Source organism: Euleptes europaea, chromosome 2 (assembly GCF_029931775.1).
Source record: "Euleptes europaea isolate rEulEur1 chromosome 2, rEulEur1.hap1, whole genome shotgun sequence".
NCBI lineage: Eukaryota > Metazoa > Chordata > Lepidosauria > Squamata > Sphaerodactylidae > Euleptes > Euleptes europaea.
The window spans coordinates 48,194,035-48,211,348 of record NC_079313.1 but is presented as its reverse complement, the minus strand read 5'-3'; the positions used below and the strand labels follow the sequence as shown (position 1 = coordinate 48,211,348).

Below are 17,314 nucleotides of genomic sequence, written 5' to 3'. Positions count from 1 at the left end.
TTAATACTACTTTCATAATGGGCCTCAGGAGCTGGCCTGGCTAAGCACAAAAAATAGAGTTAAACTAACAACCATGTTGTATGCTTATTTAAAAGTAAGTCCTGGTGTATTTAATGCTGCTAACTAGTCCAGAGTGAGCTAAGCACTGCAGTTTGATCTTCCGTACTTTGTAGATTGTAACTGCTGTTCTTGCTGTTATCATTCCTGTTGTCCATTAAAATAAAAAGTGCAATACAGCGCTCCCGATTATATTACTATTGTTTAAAAGAGGTGAACAATATTTTTACCATATTTCCACCAACACTAGATAGCATTCCTTGAGCATTTCAGAAGACTGTGGCTGGGGTTTTATTGCCAATGCTAAAGTGTGTCAAAATGGCTGAAAATGATGGGCAAGAAAAGGCACGATGGATTACAACAGTAATCGTGAGTTCCTCGCTTCAGGTACTGTATATTATGACTATATGTAATGTTATTCTAGCTAAAAATCTAAGTTTTTAAATAAATGGGAACCGTGTATCCCAAAAGCACCACTTGGTGAACTAATCTCCACCAAGGAGGATTATTTGGAAATTCCAGCATAGAAGATGCAGCAATTTGTACTTCTAGGGAAACTTCTAGGCTTATGCTTCAGCCCTGCAACTTCCTTTGAACGTCAACTCTATGGAGCAAGAGTGAAAGGAGCTCTTATAAAAATGTATTTCCATCATGGTTGAGTTAACCGTGTCCCCACAATACTGAAAATAATCAGTTCTTGTAGGTTATCCGGGCTGTGTGACCGTGGTCTTGGTATTTTCTTACCTGAGGTTTCTCCAGCAGCTGTGGCAGGCATCTTCAGAGGAGTAACACTGAAGGACACTGCCCTTCAGTGTTACTCCTCTGAAGATGCCTGCCACAGCTGCTGGCGAAACATCAGGAAAGAAAATACCAAGACCACGGTCACACAGCCCGGATAACCTACAAGAACTGATGAACTCTGACCGTGAAAGCCTTCGACAATACTGAAAATAAAGTTAGAGATTTCAGATTAGAAGGTATGGCTTGCAAAGAGGTTTCAGACCTACCTTCTTTCTTTTTAGAAGTCAACCACTGGAAATCCACAAAAACAAAAATTACTATTAGTATGGGCTATGAGCATTTGTGCAGTATAGCTTTGCTGGAAAAAATGAACTTCTCAGGTTAAATCAGTAAAAAATTGAGGGAGTGTGGATGCTAGTTTTGCCACCTGGAATCCGTTTATATCTTTTGCTAATCAAAACTCAACCATTTTTCATTCTCCACTCAATACCAGGAGTCTATGGAAAGATGTAATTTAGTGGTGGAGTTGTAGGAACACTTGTTAAATCCGTAAAACAAAATGTATAGCAATAATTTTAAACATTTTTTCTTTCCTTTTTCTCAGTTTCTTTGTTATTTTGCATTTGTCTTTTAGGGGATTGGGTTTTTTTCTCGTGTTTTTTTAACATATGATAAGTTAACCACTGTGTGGCGGAGTTGCCAACCTCCAGGTAGGGCATGGAGTTCTCTGGGAATTACAACTGATGTCCAGACTACAGAGATCAGTTCCCCTGGAGAAAATGGCAGCTTTGGAGGGTGGACTCTATAGCATCATTTCCCTGCTGAGCTCCCTCCCTGAATTCCACCTTCCCAGGCTCTGTTCCCAAATCTCCATGGATTTCCCAACTTGGAGTTGGAGGCCTGTGGAATGAAGGCATTGAGTGATGCTGAAGCACATTCAGCCAAGATTGGGATGTGAGCATGTGTGTAAGTTTTCTAAGAATACATGTACCTTGAAGAGTACAAAATTATTCAGTTTTGGTGCTGATTTTCTTTGAAAATGTGAGGCTGCCATCGAAGACAACCCAGAAGCTTCAGCTGATCCAAAATGCAGCCATCCATTTGCTTGGGGGAGGAGGGTGTGGCAGGGAGGTGAGCCAGTATGATCCTACTAAGACAATCTGCCTTGCTGTTGATTTGCTTCTGGGTTGGGTTAAAGCTACTCAAATTTAAGGTACCTTTAAAGTATTTAATGAGTTGGGGCCTATTTATTTGAAGGATACCTGCATCCTCTCAGTTGTGCTAATTAAGCCACATCAATTATTCCTTCCTCTGAGTAATCTGATTGGCCTAGGTAAAGAAACTAGTTTTCTCAGTTGTGGCTCCACTCTTATGGAACAAATCTTTTGGAGTGTGTGTGCTTATATCCCCTTTCTATTAATCTTTGAAAAGGCTTGTAAGACCTGGATATTTCAGACAGGGGGAAGGGGCCATGTCTCGTTCTTGGAAGTGGAGCATCTGATTTTTATGCAAAAGGTCCCAGGTTCAACCCCCAGCATCTCCAATTTTGTGTTGCAGGTGCTCTCTATACCAGAGACCCTGGAGTGCCATTCCCTGACACGGTAAAATGGTAGCCATCTTGAATGGATTCTGGAGAGGTACATTGTCTACCTCGAGTTAAAAATTATGGCTACCATAAAAGAAATAAAACAATGAGTAAAACAAGCTTTAAAAGCAATAATAAAATAATTTGATGAAACTAATCTATCAACAATAAAACAATCCTATCTATTTATTTTAAAAACTAGCAGTGTAAAACCATTGTAAAAGCCTATTACAAAAGTAGCAGGGAAATAGGGACAAATCGGTAAAATAACAGTAAGATGGGATAACATTTATTTTTAAAAATTGGGTGAACAAAAGCGGATTTAGCTGAAACCTAAAAGCCAATAAAGTAGATGAGTGCCAAGGCAAGTGTCAAGGGAGAGCACATTATCCAGGCAGTGCACTCCCAATGAGAAAGCCCTGTCCCTAGTAATCACTCTTCACTTTTGCAGGTGAGAGCACCATTCCATACTGTATGTTAAAAGTGCCTGATTGGTGGGAGATACGAAGTAGCTATGAGTGGCTTCTGCCATCCAGTCCTCCAAGGGTCCTATGATCCCCTTGCCTGTTGCAATCAGCAGGAGCCCTGATGTGCCATACAGCAGTAGCAGGAAGACTGGAAGATAGTTCAGCTACCTTGTCTTGAAGAATTTAAATGTACATGATGGATCTTCTGCAACAGGGCAACACTATGTTCCATGGTATACCACGTTGAACATGGTGCACCGTAGATATAGAGATCAGAACTTGACATGCATGGTTGCATGTTTCATAGTAGCATTACATTTAGAGGGTGACAGAAGTTTATAAAATTAGGAATAATGTGGTTCTCTCCCTCTTCCATAATACTAGAACTTGGTATAAATTACATTGATTTAAACTAGGTTTAGGATCAACAAAAGGAAATATTTCTTCATACTGTGCATAATTAATTTGACCAATTTGCCTCCTACAAAATATATGATGGGTACAAAGTTTGGTTGCTTTAAAAAGAATTAGATAAATTCATGAACAGCTCTATTAACATAAATTATCTGATATTTGAATGAAATCTCCATGTCATATATTTTGGGGCACAAACAATAGCAAATGGTAGGCAGTTGCTAGAAATGGATGTTTGTCTGATCTAGCAAAACAGTTTTTGAGTTCTGGTCATAGTTGTGTACATAATTAAGCATTTCCTTTGAATAGGCCAACATTTTCCAATTGAAATGCTACCTCAAGGACAGAAGGGTAATGTAACGTTTCATACTGTACTTAGGATCATGAAATCTCAGTGTCTCTACAAAACCAGCAGCATCGGATTCGTTATTCAGATTCAGTGGAAACGGGATCGATTATTTTCTCCCTTTCAGGTACAGTATATTGAAACAGTAAGTATTTAAAAATTCCTGGAAATGCGTCAGCACAGCATCAGGATCACGAGGCTACTGAAAACTGCAGTGATTTTTATTGGGAGCCATGGCAGTTAGAATGGTTAATGGTAGATCTAATCTCTGTAATCATAAAGAATCCTGTAATGGCTTAATTTGATGAATATTTTCCAGGCTGAGTGGGTTAAGGATGCTAAACAATCCATAATGTAGGTCAGGTTGACAGCCCTGGCTTCCATAATACGGATAGTATTCCTGTTTGGCTTTTTGCTCTTATTTCCCTTAACATGTTGTACAGGCAAGAAGTTGATTGGGGCTATAATCTTTGCGAGATCAAAGACAGGGGGCTGTATCTATATAATACTTATACTGTGGTTATGATTTATTTATTTATTTATTTTAAAAATTGTACCTTGCCTTTCTGCCCCATCAGGGTCACCAGGGTAGTGGGATTACCATTATCAGTAACATAACATTTTCCTGCTGTTGTAAGAGCAAAGCAGGATAGTGTAATCCAGGGATTTCGTTGCATTTTTGGTGAAAGGTGCTAGGTTTACATGCCAGGAAGGCCATGGGCTAGCACATTGTTAAATAGTAGGTGATTCAAAAACTTCCACTGGTGCAAAATGTGGTGCCCTGTTTATTGTCAGTGGGCCACTCATAAGGACCACGTTATATTAGTCCTGAGACCCCTTCACTGGCAGTCCAATTTAAGGCACTGTTGCTTACCTTTGAGGCCCTTTATGACCTAGGGACCCAAACTTGTCTCTCAGATTATGAACCCATATGCAATTGTGCTCCTCACAACAGAGTCTCCAAATAGTGCCCTCTCTTTTGAGAATATGACCCACTACGGCTCAGGTTCCAGCCTTTCTGTTGCTTCCCTGCTGCTTTGGAACAGCCTCCCCGGAAAAGTATGGCAGGTGCCTATACTTGAGGCTGTAAAACTGAGCTGTTCAAGAGAGTTTGCGGAGCAGCTTGAAGGTTATAGGTGAGGGCCCTGGTTTATTTCTATCATGATGTCTGAATGATTTTAACAGATGAGTATTTTTGTATAGTATTTGCTGTTGAGCCTCAGCTTGGGGTCTTAACAATATCAACTGAAAGGCAAGGTAGAGCTCAACAGGGCCAGCCATGATTTGTATTCTGATGGAAGAACACCAAGGAAAATGAGGATTGCTGTGCAGAGGAAGGCAATCTCTGCTAATCTCTTGCATTGAAAACAGCACGAGAGATCACCCTAAGTCAGTGGCAACTTGATGGCACTTTATTATTATACTGTATGGGTTCATCTTCCCTGAACCCCACAAGTTTGCTGCCACCAATAATTGTGAGGGTTTTAAAATATTTCTGAAACACCACACTTTGTCACCTTTGTTTGTGTGAGGAGAAAGCCTCCCTTTCCTCCCCACAGATGAAATTGAGAGGCTTAGAGGCTGAAAAAAGGTAAAGGTCCCCTGTGCAAGCACCGGGTCATTCCTGACCCATGGGGTGACGTCACATCCCGACATTCACTAGGCAGACTTTGTTTACGGGGTGGTTTGCCAGTGCCTTCCCCAGTCATCTTCCCTTTACCCCCAGCAAGATGGGTACTCATTTTACCGACCTCGGAAGGATGGAAGGCTGAGTCAACCTTGAGCCGGCTACCTGAAACTGACTTCCGTTGGGATCGAACTCAGGTCATGAGCCGAGCTTGGACTGCAGTACTGCAGCTTACCACTCTGCGTCACGGAGCTCCTAGAGGCTGTAGGTGATTTTATAATAATGACAATAGGTGATTTTATAATAATGACGATTAATTGAAGTTTATTATTCACAGAGAGGTAGATAGATTGCTTTACTTCAAGAGAGGCACAAAGCTTAGTTGGTTAGGAACAATTCAGATCTTGCATGGTTACGGACACAGTACTTTGTTTTCAGAACAGACTCTTCAGGTTATTCAGTAAAATATTCAGACTTTGTTCATTATACTCCGTGTGGACTCGGTTTACCCTAGCACAAAGAACCCTAGAGAGTGGAGGTTTATCCACAACCTTTCCCACTCCGCAGATTTGCCCACACCTTGCGGAAAACAAATCGTTTTCCCCAAAACAATGAGGAGTCTCCCTATTTCAGGACCCATCTTCCACTTTGTGACTGAAGAAAGGGTTTTCTTTCTCTACCCCAATCTTCCCTTTGTCACCACTCAGGTTTGGTTTATGTAAGCTAGGTAATATGTGAACACACCGGTTCTAAGAGTCTCAACACACAACTGCACTGCTTGGGAGCTCAGAGCTAAAACGTCTCTCTCCCTCCAAGAAGACTCCTCTCAGCTTACCAGTCTCTGCCCACTGCCCGCTGGCATTGGCTGACAGAATTCCTCAGTCTCCGAGTTTACATTTAACCCTGTATCTGTCACATATACATATCCTAAATAAATAAGGTATGGAATTTCAGCACAGAGTATCTAACTCCTTTAACAATACAGTTGGCAACTTTTCCCCTGAGGGGCTCCTGACTAGTTAGCAGTTCTGAACAAATTCTTTTTCATTAGTTAGTATATTTACTATGGATAACTCTCTGTGTACTTTGATTATATTTATTAGCTGTGAACATGATGACAACCTTTCTTCTTGTCCAGGTGTTGCATTTTTATTGGCTGACGTTCAAGACTTGTTTCTCACGAATGGAGAACTATTCTTTGACAGAATAAAGAGGTTCATGACCATTCATAGGAATGGATTTTTGTTGTTGTCAGCTGCCCTTCATGGAATAAAAGAATGGGATTTAATGTTCAGAATTCAGCAGAGGTATGCAATAATTAAATCATCAGCAGCTTCTTTTATTGCTAAAGGAAAATGGGGCCATTAATGCTCAGCAGTTGCCCAGAAAAGACAGATTTTAACAAGATTTTATTCTAGCGTAAGCATTTGTGGACACTAGACTCCAGCCCTCCATTTGTATGGGAAAAAAATAAACAGCTGACTGAAGGTGAAGATGAAATTCAAGAAGTACAGAGTTTAAAATATTTTCCAAATATAATCCCAATATAATCAAGAAAAAACACAGACCATTTACAAGACCAAGATTTGCCCATTTCTCTAGTTTTGCCAACATTGTTAACGCAAGTTCCTGGTTTTGCTAAGATAGTTTAATATCTAAAGTGACTAAGAAATCTCAAGACCTTGTTTAGCTCTCTGGAAGTATTTGCTCCATCATCCCACACAAAATTGATTTTGCCAATTAATTGGATACTAGCCAGAGCATAATAGTACTGCAAGTTTAGCCTATTGACATATTGTCCTATGCAAGAAAGTGATACTTCTTGGACAGTGTGATGCCAAATTAGCTTGATAATATGGGGCTATTCTGGAAATGTAACAGTTTAACAATCCCAAAGTACAAGTATAGGTTTAGCTTTTATTTTTTTAAAAATCTAATAATTGGTAGGAAATGTTATTTATGTTGAGCGATGTCAGTTTAAATGCTACGTAATTCCAGGTATGTATGCTTGAGATTGCAACATGGATTTAATTGCTTTAAAAACGAGATGTGTTTTCTAATGATCCATGAGGCTAGATCCTAGGTTATGGAGTTACCACCCCAGATTATATAAATAAGAGTATATATATATATAAGATTATATAAGTAAGATCAGGACTTCAGATAACCACAGACTGAATCTAATGCACACACACATGCACTGGTTATAATTTATAGAGTGCCTCGGTGTGCATGATGCTTTACCATTAGCAAAAAAGACAAGTCCCAGCCCCAAAGAGGCTGTAATAAAAATTTCAATATTGGGGAAAAAGCAAACAATGAAGCAGGAAGGAAGAAGCAAGGATAACGATGGTTAGATGTCTACATATGCTTATATACTATTGTTAAATTATTCATTTATTACAAGTGTGCAAGAAGCTGTCTTACAATGGGTCAGACTATTAGTCTATCAAGGTCAGTACTATCTGTTCTGACTGGCAGCTGCTCTCCAAGGTCTTAAGCAGAGTTTTTTGCATCACCTACTACTTGATTCTTTTAATTGGAGATGTTGGGGATTGAACCTGTGGCCTTCTGCATGCAAAGTAGATGTTCCACCTCTGAGCCACATGCTTTTTTTCTTCCAATATAATTTGCTCAAACAAGGCTGCTAACAAATAGATTGGAGTTACAGTGACAACAGTAAAATAAAGCCTATACAAAGTTCCCAACAAGAAAATCAATAGCACGTGATTCCAGCAGATAGCTAAAAAAGCAGAAAACACAGCCTACACAACACATAAAAGTGTTTGCCTGGCACCTAAATGCCAGGCAATAATGGAGATCCTGGGTGAACCCTTTAAGGGAAGGTGTTTATATAAAACAAAATCTACTGTCTTAATGATTGCATCGGTGCATATTTTTGGCCCTGCTAATTGTACACAAGAATCTCCAGATTAGAACAGATACTACATGCCACAATAAGATCCACAGCAGCTGGAGAGAAGGAAGTACCATGGTTTTAGAGAGAACAGCAGAATAAAGATCTGAACAACACTTCTTGGAATTTTTGGCTCTTGTAATCCAGTGTGATGAGGACCCCAGGACTATGGGTTCATGTTGTGCCTTCTACCCTGATCATGGGGACAGGGGTCCCTGACCCTTGTACCTCTACAGTTTTTTTAGGGGACGGGCCATCACTCACTGGTTGAGCTAATGCTATGTGTGCAGGAAAGCAGTGGAGAAGTGCTTTCAACCTTATGTAAGGTCGAAAAGGGTGAAATGTGTGAAGTCATCCTTGGTCTAAGGGTATTACAAGCATATCTCTATTTTCAACTGCGAAAAACTGGAGGAGAAGAGACTTCTGCAGACAGCATGAATCTGAACGCAATCACAATCTTTATTAAAAACATTCATAGACCAGCACAGCTCTTCACAATTTACCACTAAAACCCTTAATATTAAGCTCTACCCACAAATTTATACAAATAGTAAAAAAAAGTTGTTTGCACTCTTTGCAAACTATATATACTACCCTTTACAATTTATGATCAACCAATGTTCTCAGCAGTGTCTGACGGATTCTACAGGCTGCTGCACAAAACTTAGCCGTTCCTACTGTAATCTGTGGGTTTTCATATATAAGCAGCATTTTAGTGTACTCCTGACCTGTATGGCTGAAATACCGACTAAGCCAGGGGGGAATCTGAACACAGATTGAGGTCTGAGTCCACAGGCAGTGTGTATCTGAATGCAGGTTCAGCTCTGTGCCTGTATTTTTCGGGTTTAATAAACCCAGTACATTCAGCTTTTTGGATTTTTTGAAAATTCCTGGGTTGATTAAACCTGAACCCGAAAAATACCGGAAAAGGTGCACAGCCCAATATAGGAGTGAAATAGATGGCTACTTTTGATGGCTGTTCATTTTCTGTTAACTTTAATGAGGGGCTTTTCGGTGATCCTTTTTAGACTTTCTGCATTCACTATGTTATAGCAAACAGGAGGACAATCATTTTAGATAAAGTGAGTGCCTATGTAAGTGGGATTCTTAGTCTGATACTATTCTGTTTCTTTTGCTGCATAAGGAGAAAAGTTATTTATTTAGAAGGCATTTATTTGTTTGCCCAACCCTTATGCCTGGAGTGGGGACCAGCCTATGGGGGGGGGGGGGGAGAAGGACAACATAGACACGCCATGCTGGGAGGAATCTGGCCACTACTTTATTGATTACAGGCTCCTCAGGCTGGGGACAATGGGTGTGGTTGACAGCCCAACTGCTGTTAGCACTCTCCCCAACCTGCCTGTTGGGGTAACCGAGGGTAGAGGGCTGGTATTAGGGCTGGAAGCAGTGGAAACCAAAATTCAAAATTCATATTCAAAAACCTTTATTGGCATAACAAATCGTGCAAGGTATTCCAGAATTTGGCAAATGATAAAACATCAATATCGCAATCTGTAGCAATAGATATGAATAAAATGAGGTATGCCGGAGTACAGTGAATATAAGGTATATATAGAAAACTAGTGCCTGTTGGGGTAACCGAGGGTAGAGGGCTGGTATTAGGGCTGGAAGCAGTGGAAACCACCATTCCTAGCCATCACCTTCCTCCTGGGTATGTGGCCAGCTGTGAGGTTGGCTGTCTGCGCCCCCCCAAGCCCCTTAAGAGGACTCCCCTTTTGGTTATGCAGGGAGCCCGCCCTGCACAACCTGTACTATGTTCCCCAGCTAATGCCTAAACGCCACAGGAGGCAGGCAGCTTAGCTTACCTGGCTCCACCACCAATCCAAATGAATTTGTAATAACTGCACCAATCCAGCTCAGGATCCACAAGCCATATGTTGTTGCCCTCTACAGAGAGGCGTACTCCGTTCAGTCTGTAAACACCCCCTTGCTTGTGGGAAAGTCCTCAGTCCTCTGTCACCCCAACCCATGGGCTAAACAAGGCCCAGAGTGCCTTGGAGAGGTGCACTCCATCCAGCTGCAGAGATCCGTAACTTAGAGGAGAAGTTCTGGTTGCTCCATCACTCCCGCTTTGTAAGCTAAAACAAAGCCATGGAGTCCCTTGGAGAGGTGTGCTTCATCTGACCTGTAAAGACCACCCCACATGTGGGAAAATTCCAGGTGTTTGGGCACTATGACAGTTTGGACTAGAACAAGGGCCCAATATCCTTGACTGGTGTACTCCATCTGCCATGGTGTGCGGTAACCTCAGCAAGCGTTGGTATCAGGCATTCTCAGCACATGTCCCAGCTGTGTGATGTCCAGTGTTTCCATCAGCCCAGGTTGGGATCCCTGTGAAAACTTTACTGTTTGATGCTTCCCCCAGTGCACGATGCTTGTGCTCTCAGACTCACACTGCCTTCCTTCTACAAGCAGAAACCTGAGGAACAAATGAGTAAGAGGCGGGCACTGAAATATTGCATTCATCAGACATCTTGCTATAGGTAAAGATCGTCCCCCAAAACAATAATAAACCACCCAAACAACCAACAGTCTTCCAAAACAGCACCCAGAGAAGCTTACAAAATTTAAAAGAAAATACAGTAATACAACAGAATTAAGAACAACAAACAAGAGGCAGCAGTCAGTAATAAAAACCACAGTAAAGCAATCATAAGATCCAATCAAACCACTAAAGCAATCAGAACAAAATACATCAAAACCAGCAGACAAGAAACATAGGACTGGATCCAGCAGAAGAACCTGTTGAGGTCCATGCCGTTATATCTGGTATATCTGGATCTAGCTTTCCCTTTCTCCAAGCAGCCATTTCTGACCCTGGGAAAGTTTATTTCCAGGGTCTCAGGACCCATGAGGAGTAGCAGAGGCTGCAGAGGAAGGAGGGAATAAAATTGCTCCCTTCTTCCTCTTCTGTCAGTAGAATTCCCTCTCCGCCAACCTCCTTACCCACAAAGTAAACTGGTTTGTGCTTTTATTGAACTATAATTGTCAGTTATGCTCAGATGCAGATTTTCAAGGTAGATGCAGATTTTCAAAAGATAGAAATGCCCAGTTATGATTGTGGGTGCAGGAGGGGGCCAGGACTCAATTAAGGCATTCGCACTTCTTAGCTGTCCTTTTCCTTCCTTCATGGCCTCTTCTTAGCATTCGTCTATTTTCCACCATCATCCCTGAGTTTGTAAAATCCCAAATGCTGCGCTCAGATTACATTGTAAAAATGTATGCTAATAACTGAGAAAACAGAATTTTATATTTTCTTGGTGCCAGATGTGGAATTTATGTAGGTAGGCAGTTATACTTTCGTATAATGCTAGAACTCATGACAATAGCATAAAACTGTAAATACTGTATTTAGTATGACCTATATTTATGATAACTTTGTTCTTTAGATTCCTGGGCAGCAATTTACGAATAATTCCCATTCACAATACTGCTGAAGCTGTTAAACTTATGCTGACTATTGCAAAGGTAAACAGGAATATATTTTATTACCTGATAATCAGTATAAACAAAACTCTTCTGACATGTCTTCAAAGAAGTAGTTTCTACTTTTAAAATTTCTTGACTATTGCTTTGCAGGTAGCTTCACCAAGTACTACCATAGAATCATCACTATGAGCTTTTGGTGCAACTTAGCTTCTTAACGGAATCAGTTCTTCCAGTCCTTGCAGTATCATTCACTGTTCTCCCAATTTTTCTTTGAGTTTTTGCTGTGTTTTTTCAGCCCGCCTTTTACAGTGGTCTGAAACCATATGGGAAAAACTTTAAAAAACAGGCAGGGAGCAACAACTTGCAAACAATATGTGTGTAAAGGAGTGGTAAAACTGATGCAGTTAAAATGCTAAGCTACAGCAAAAGCTTAAGTCTCTCTCTACCTCATACTGCTTCTTAACTTATTCGTTTTAAGCAGGTTACTAAAATATGAAAAACTAGACCACATCTGAATAACAAAAACTTAAGTGTGAAAAGCGATATATGTAATAGTAAACCCTCGGACAACTTACAGAAGAATATGGAGGGAGAGATCTTATAGATAGCAGTGCTCTACCACTGAGCCACATAGCAGATAATGTGAAAGCCTGCTACCTGAGGGCCTGGACATAGCTATTACTGGTCAGAGTAGACAATACTGACCTTGACAGACCAAGGGTCTAAGTCAGTATAAGACAGGTTCATCTGTCAATGTTTTTGCATATTCATTTTATTCATTTATTTGGGGCATTTCCTCAGGAATACTAAAAAATGTTAGTTTTTAAGACATCCACCAAAATCCCACCCTGATGAGAGCTGAACAGGCTTACTGTTCTTGGAATGTTGAGTGTCTCTTAAAGGAGAAGAGGGCTAGAAACAATGAAAAATAGGGAAATTCGCTCTTAAGAGCTTATCGTATCCTGGAAGGAAAGTTTTGGGTTAGAAATGGGAGAGAATTTTTCAATCGTTTATCCCCCCCTTCTCCAAGTAATTCCTCACTAATACTAACAATTATAGAAGCACTTAACTGAATGTTACTAGATGAATAACATATAGGACCTAAGGTTTTAACAAGGTCAGCAACACTAAACACTTCTGTGAGGATTGTTTAGGATAAATACTTTACATTTTTAAAAAGTATGTATTTTGATTGCTCTATTCCAGTGGAAGGCATGTGACATTAGGGTCAGGAGGCAGGAAGGGGGAGTCATTTATGACCTCACTGGTCTCAAGGCCAGGACCATGGGAAACAGCCAAGAGGACTGGGAACAGGAAACACTAGCTAGTGAGGAATAACTCAAGGATCAGAGCCATAGAGGCATCTTCTCTATCACCCAGTTACCTTACCACACCATCCTGCTTCTATTCTCAGTGTACATGAAAAGAGTGGAAGAGGCACAGCTTCCTCTCTGCACATGCACACTAGTAGGAGGTCTTTCCAAAAGGCAGCCAAAAATGTGGCTCTATAGTGACTCATGGTTTGAAGACCACTGGTCTATTCAATTGAGCTCATCTTGTGAGAACAACAGTAAAATTAAACCAGAGAACAATACTCCTTAAAAACAGATATTCCATTGCAAATCCATGATACCTTAGATCACATCCATAAAACTGACTTGGAGCATTAAGTTTGATACCGTCTAAAAGCTTACTAACTAACTTTCTGAGCAACACTAACAGCACTTGTCTCCATTCTTCTGTCCCTCCTCTGGTTGTTTTCCAAATGGTTATTGCAGATTAACAGAATTCTGGCCAAGCAGTTTACAGGGCTGCTTATGTAATTTGGGAAGATGACATACCATCACTAATGGAATGGTATTAAAATAATATTGTTTGTATAAGCAACTGTGCAGTCATAGTGAAAATTGACATAAGTGGATGCTTATTGTGATAGTAATATATGGCTTCAGTATAATATGCAAATTAACTATGTAGTGGCTATGAAATGCTGTTTTGGAGTCATTAAGCCCTTAGAAGCTAAAGTTACTGCACACTGAGAATTAACTTGGGATACACATTATTAGCTGAGTCACTAAAGTATTATATAGAAACATTTATAGCAAGTAGACAATTGCTATCTTTCAAAGCATTCTGCATACTTTATATTGGTTCTGCACTCTGGAAGTGAGGCATAATACGCATTATCCAGTATAATAGTTTGAGTATGATTTTGACAAGAGATTAGCCTCCAGTGAGAAAGATGCCTGAAATCATTATAGAATAATGCCACATGAAGTTGTCTGGCTGTTAACATTGGATACAATCCAACAATGTTAGTTACATCTAATTCTTGGTCCGTTGCTTTCAATGGGACTTAGTTACTACTAATTTCAGCTAGATTGTGCCCTCTGCTTCTTATAACTACAGCTCTGCCAGATGAAGCAATAACCTGCCAACTCCGTATTTTTAAAAGTTGCGCTGGGGACTGTGAACTGGCTCTGAAATAAGAGGCTATTCTAGAAAATGAGATGTATCCTATTTGTCCTTATTTTGTGTTGCTTCTGGAGAAAACGTTAGTTGTAGTTTCAAAGAATGTCTTAAAAATACAATGGCTAGAAACTGTTTCCAAAATGGGTAATTTTAAAATGGAAATTAAAATTCTCTCAACTTAGGAGTTTGAAAGAAAAAAATAAATCCATGTTGTATAACCATGGTTAGAGCTTCAATCCAGGATTGTTCTTGACTGAGTAAATGAAAAGAATCCCAATTCAGTAGTTGGGAAGGAATGTCACTCAGAGGCGAAACACCTGTTTTGCATGTGAATGGCCCCAGAATCCGTCCTTGGCATCTTTATTTACCTTTCCTTTCCTTTTATCCCTTAGAAGCTCCTTGATCAATTGATCTTGAGCAGCATATATCTGGTGTTGGAGGGATATAAGGACTGAAACAAATCTTGCCACTGACAATGTAGCCTTGGGGTCCCTGTCGCTTAGTAAAAAAGGCATTATGTCAGTCACAGAGGCATTGGATTTGTATATTAAAAGGGGGGAAATATAGTGCAATCGAAGTTGCATCTTTATTTAAAAGAATCCTGAGACCTCTCTCTGGTGGGGACGTCAGAGAACCACGGCCTGACAGAGCAGGCCGATACTGAGCTAAATGAACTGAGATGAATACAGAGCTGATAATGTAATTAACATATAATAAGCTATTACTATAACTGGTTGTATTTCTTTTCTCCCCAAAAGACCACTTCAAAACCATACTTGGACAGCATTCGCTACAGAATGCTAATGGCAAGAACACAGATAGTAGAGCAAAGTCCGGTTTGGAAAATGCTTCATCAGAGCCAACTTGATTGTAGCTTATTAAATACTAGTTAAAGTTTATTCAAAACTTTGGTTTTATTTATTTGCAACATAGTATCGTAATGTCATACTTTCAAAAAATGCATTGCAAAGGAGTCCAGAATGAAAACACGTTTGTAATTATTAGTTTAATTTCTTGCATAAGAACCAAAGACACGGTACAGTTCATTTAACGTTTTATTTGCCTTTCGGCATTTAAGAATATATAACTATTAATATGTCTTATATTTAAGTTTTGAATGGAAACAGTCTCAGAAGTAACATTGAGAGAATGTTAATTATTCAATTCAAGTGCACAGAAGAGCAACATGTACATGATTACAGTGATGAGTTTATAGCAAACTAGTTGTTTACCTTGCTGTATTTCACCTTTTCTAAGAATGATTTTTTCTTGTTGACATTTTCCTCATGAATTCAAATAAACATCTCTTTTGTATCCAAGAGCTATCCTTTCCAATCAATGAATGTTACCTTCCAACCTCTCTACATCCCAGGTTGGCTGAGGGATGCATTGGATCACATGCATCTCCAGGAATGACCAGGCAATTTTGCATACAGAAATTTACCTGCATCCAAAATAGCTGTTGATTTGCAGTGTCAATTCACATTCAGGTTTTACTCAAGGGGGCAATACCAACATAGATTGTGGTGTGCCTTATTGGCATGGGATGACCCACTTCTCTCCCCTGCTGGAAGGCGTTAGTCAAGTACTTGTAAAAGCTGTCCAGCATGTGATACAACATTGCTGTATGCCAGGCTCTTTTATATCACAGGCCCATTCCCAAAACTTTCTCTGGCATTCTTGGCCATTCCAATTTCTGAACTACAACTCTAGAAAGGAAGGAGTCAAACCATTACAAATCTGAGTTCAGTCCTGGTTCAATTGCGCTTTTTTAGAAGGAAAGTATCAGACAGAGACCAGAGGTAAAATCTAAACTTTAGGCCCAGCCACCGAGGGAGGCTTTGGGTAAAATAACAAAGCAGCGTATTAAATTAAACAGCATAAAACAGGTAAACATCATCTTACTCCATCTTTCATATTGAACTTCCTTTTTTCTCCCTCCTCACAGCTGCTATTGCTTTTTAAAATATATTCTCCCTATGGCTCTATCTTTTTGTTCAAATAGCCCCACTAACTTAGCAAAAATGGAAAAGAACTTTGTTTAGATATGGCAGAATGGTGGCAAGAAGGAAGTGCAGTGCCAAGGATATACAAGAAGAACCCTCGGCTCTGAGGCCGTCTTACTGCCAAAAGCTTGTGGGTAGGCAAGCATCTACTGCAGCACAAGGAGGGCCACCTGTCTTAGATTCTGCCTACCAATCTGTCCTGCTCCTCTTCCTTTCAGATGACACACTGGGAAATAAACGTTCTCCAAATATAGCCTGTACCGCCCCTCAACAGGATCAGTAGCCAGGCACTCAGGAGATTCTTTTATTTTGAATTGATTCCCACTGTTGGTGTTTTAAGGGTTCAGTTCTGTTTCAAAGTGCAGTTCAGGTTCACTGAAAAAACCCTTCTGAACTAGTTACGGAGTTCAAGTTTGCTTCATGTCCCTGCTAGAAAGTATTTTTTACTGTTTTTTGTCCCCTCCACCGTATTTGGGGTACCTTCCCATAAATGCATCCTTACTGTGCTTGAGGACAGGAAATAACAGAAGCATGGCAATTTATATCAGTTCCTGCTATTACCTTTTCCTTGAAATTATCTGGAAACGATACTGTACAAGTGGGGGTCCCATGAGACTCCTGCCCAGCCACCTGCATTTATGTCCTTCTGCGGTTCTGTCCTTGTGTGGTGGCTCCTGCTCCTCCCCTGCCCACCCACCAGCATTGCCACCCTTCTGTGGCTCAGGTGGAGGTGAGGGGCATTCCTGCTCCTTTTCCTTGCCCTGCCTATGGCAGCATCTGCCAGGTGTGGTCATCCATCTACCCCCTCTATTGTGAGGAGGATCGGTGAGGCCGAGCCAACAGTTCTGCTTAGGTGAATTTAAAGCCCCATTTTTAATAACTTTTGGGATTTTTCAGCAAACCCGGAGGGTCCCCCAAGTTTGCATAAAGTTCTTCTTTTTCTCTACATGGCCCCAATCCACAGATTTAAGTATCTGCAGATGAAGCCATATCAAGAATTAGATATACTGATAGCTTGGGATTCTGCAAGGGAAGTGTTTTTGGTGGCAATAACTAGGGTACTAGAACAGGCTTTGCATAAACCTGCACGAGAGTCTTCTGAAGCTCTATTCCCTCTACTGAGCCCTAATCCACTGAGGGAAACGTTATCTCCAACTTACATCAAGGGCCTGTTTCCATCTGTGCTTATTTTTGCACAGAGACATAGCCTGTTTCTCACAGTAAGAGTGTCA

General features: G+C 40.5%; 1 protein-coding gene across 1 annotated transcript; it reads left to right on the top strand.

Moving 5' to 3' along the window:
- Positions 1–375: 375 nt before the first annotated feature.
- C2H1orf146 (chromosome 2 C1orf146 homolog) lies at positions 376–14,969 on the top strand. The gene is made up of 5 exons (XM_056844743.1): positions 376–444; positions 3,644–3,737; positions 6,376–6,544; positions 11,565–11,643; positions 14,835–14,969. The coding sequence occupies exons 1-5, from the start codon at positions 376–378 to the stop codon at positions 14,967–14,969; spliced, it is 546 nt and encodes a 181-aa protein (XP_056700721.1).
- Positions 14,970–17,314: the final 2,345 nt, after the last annotated feature.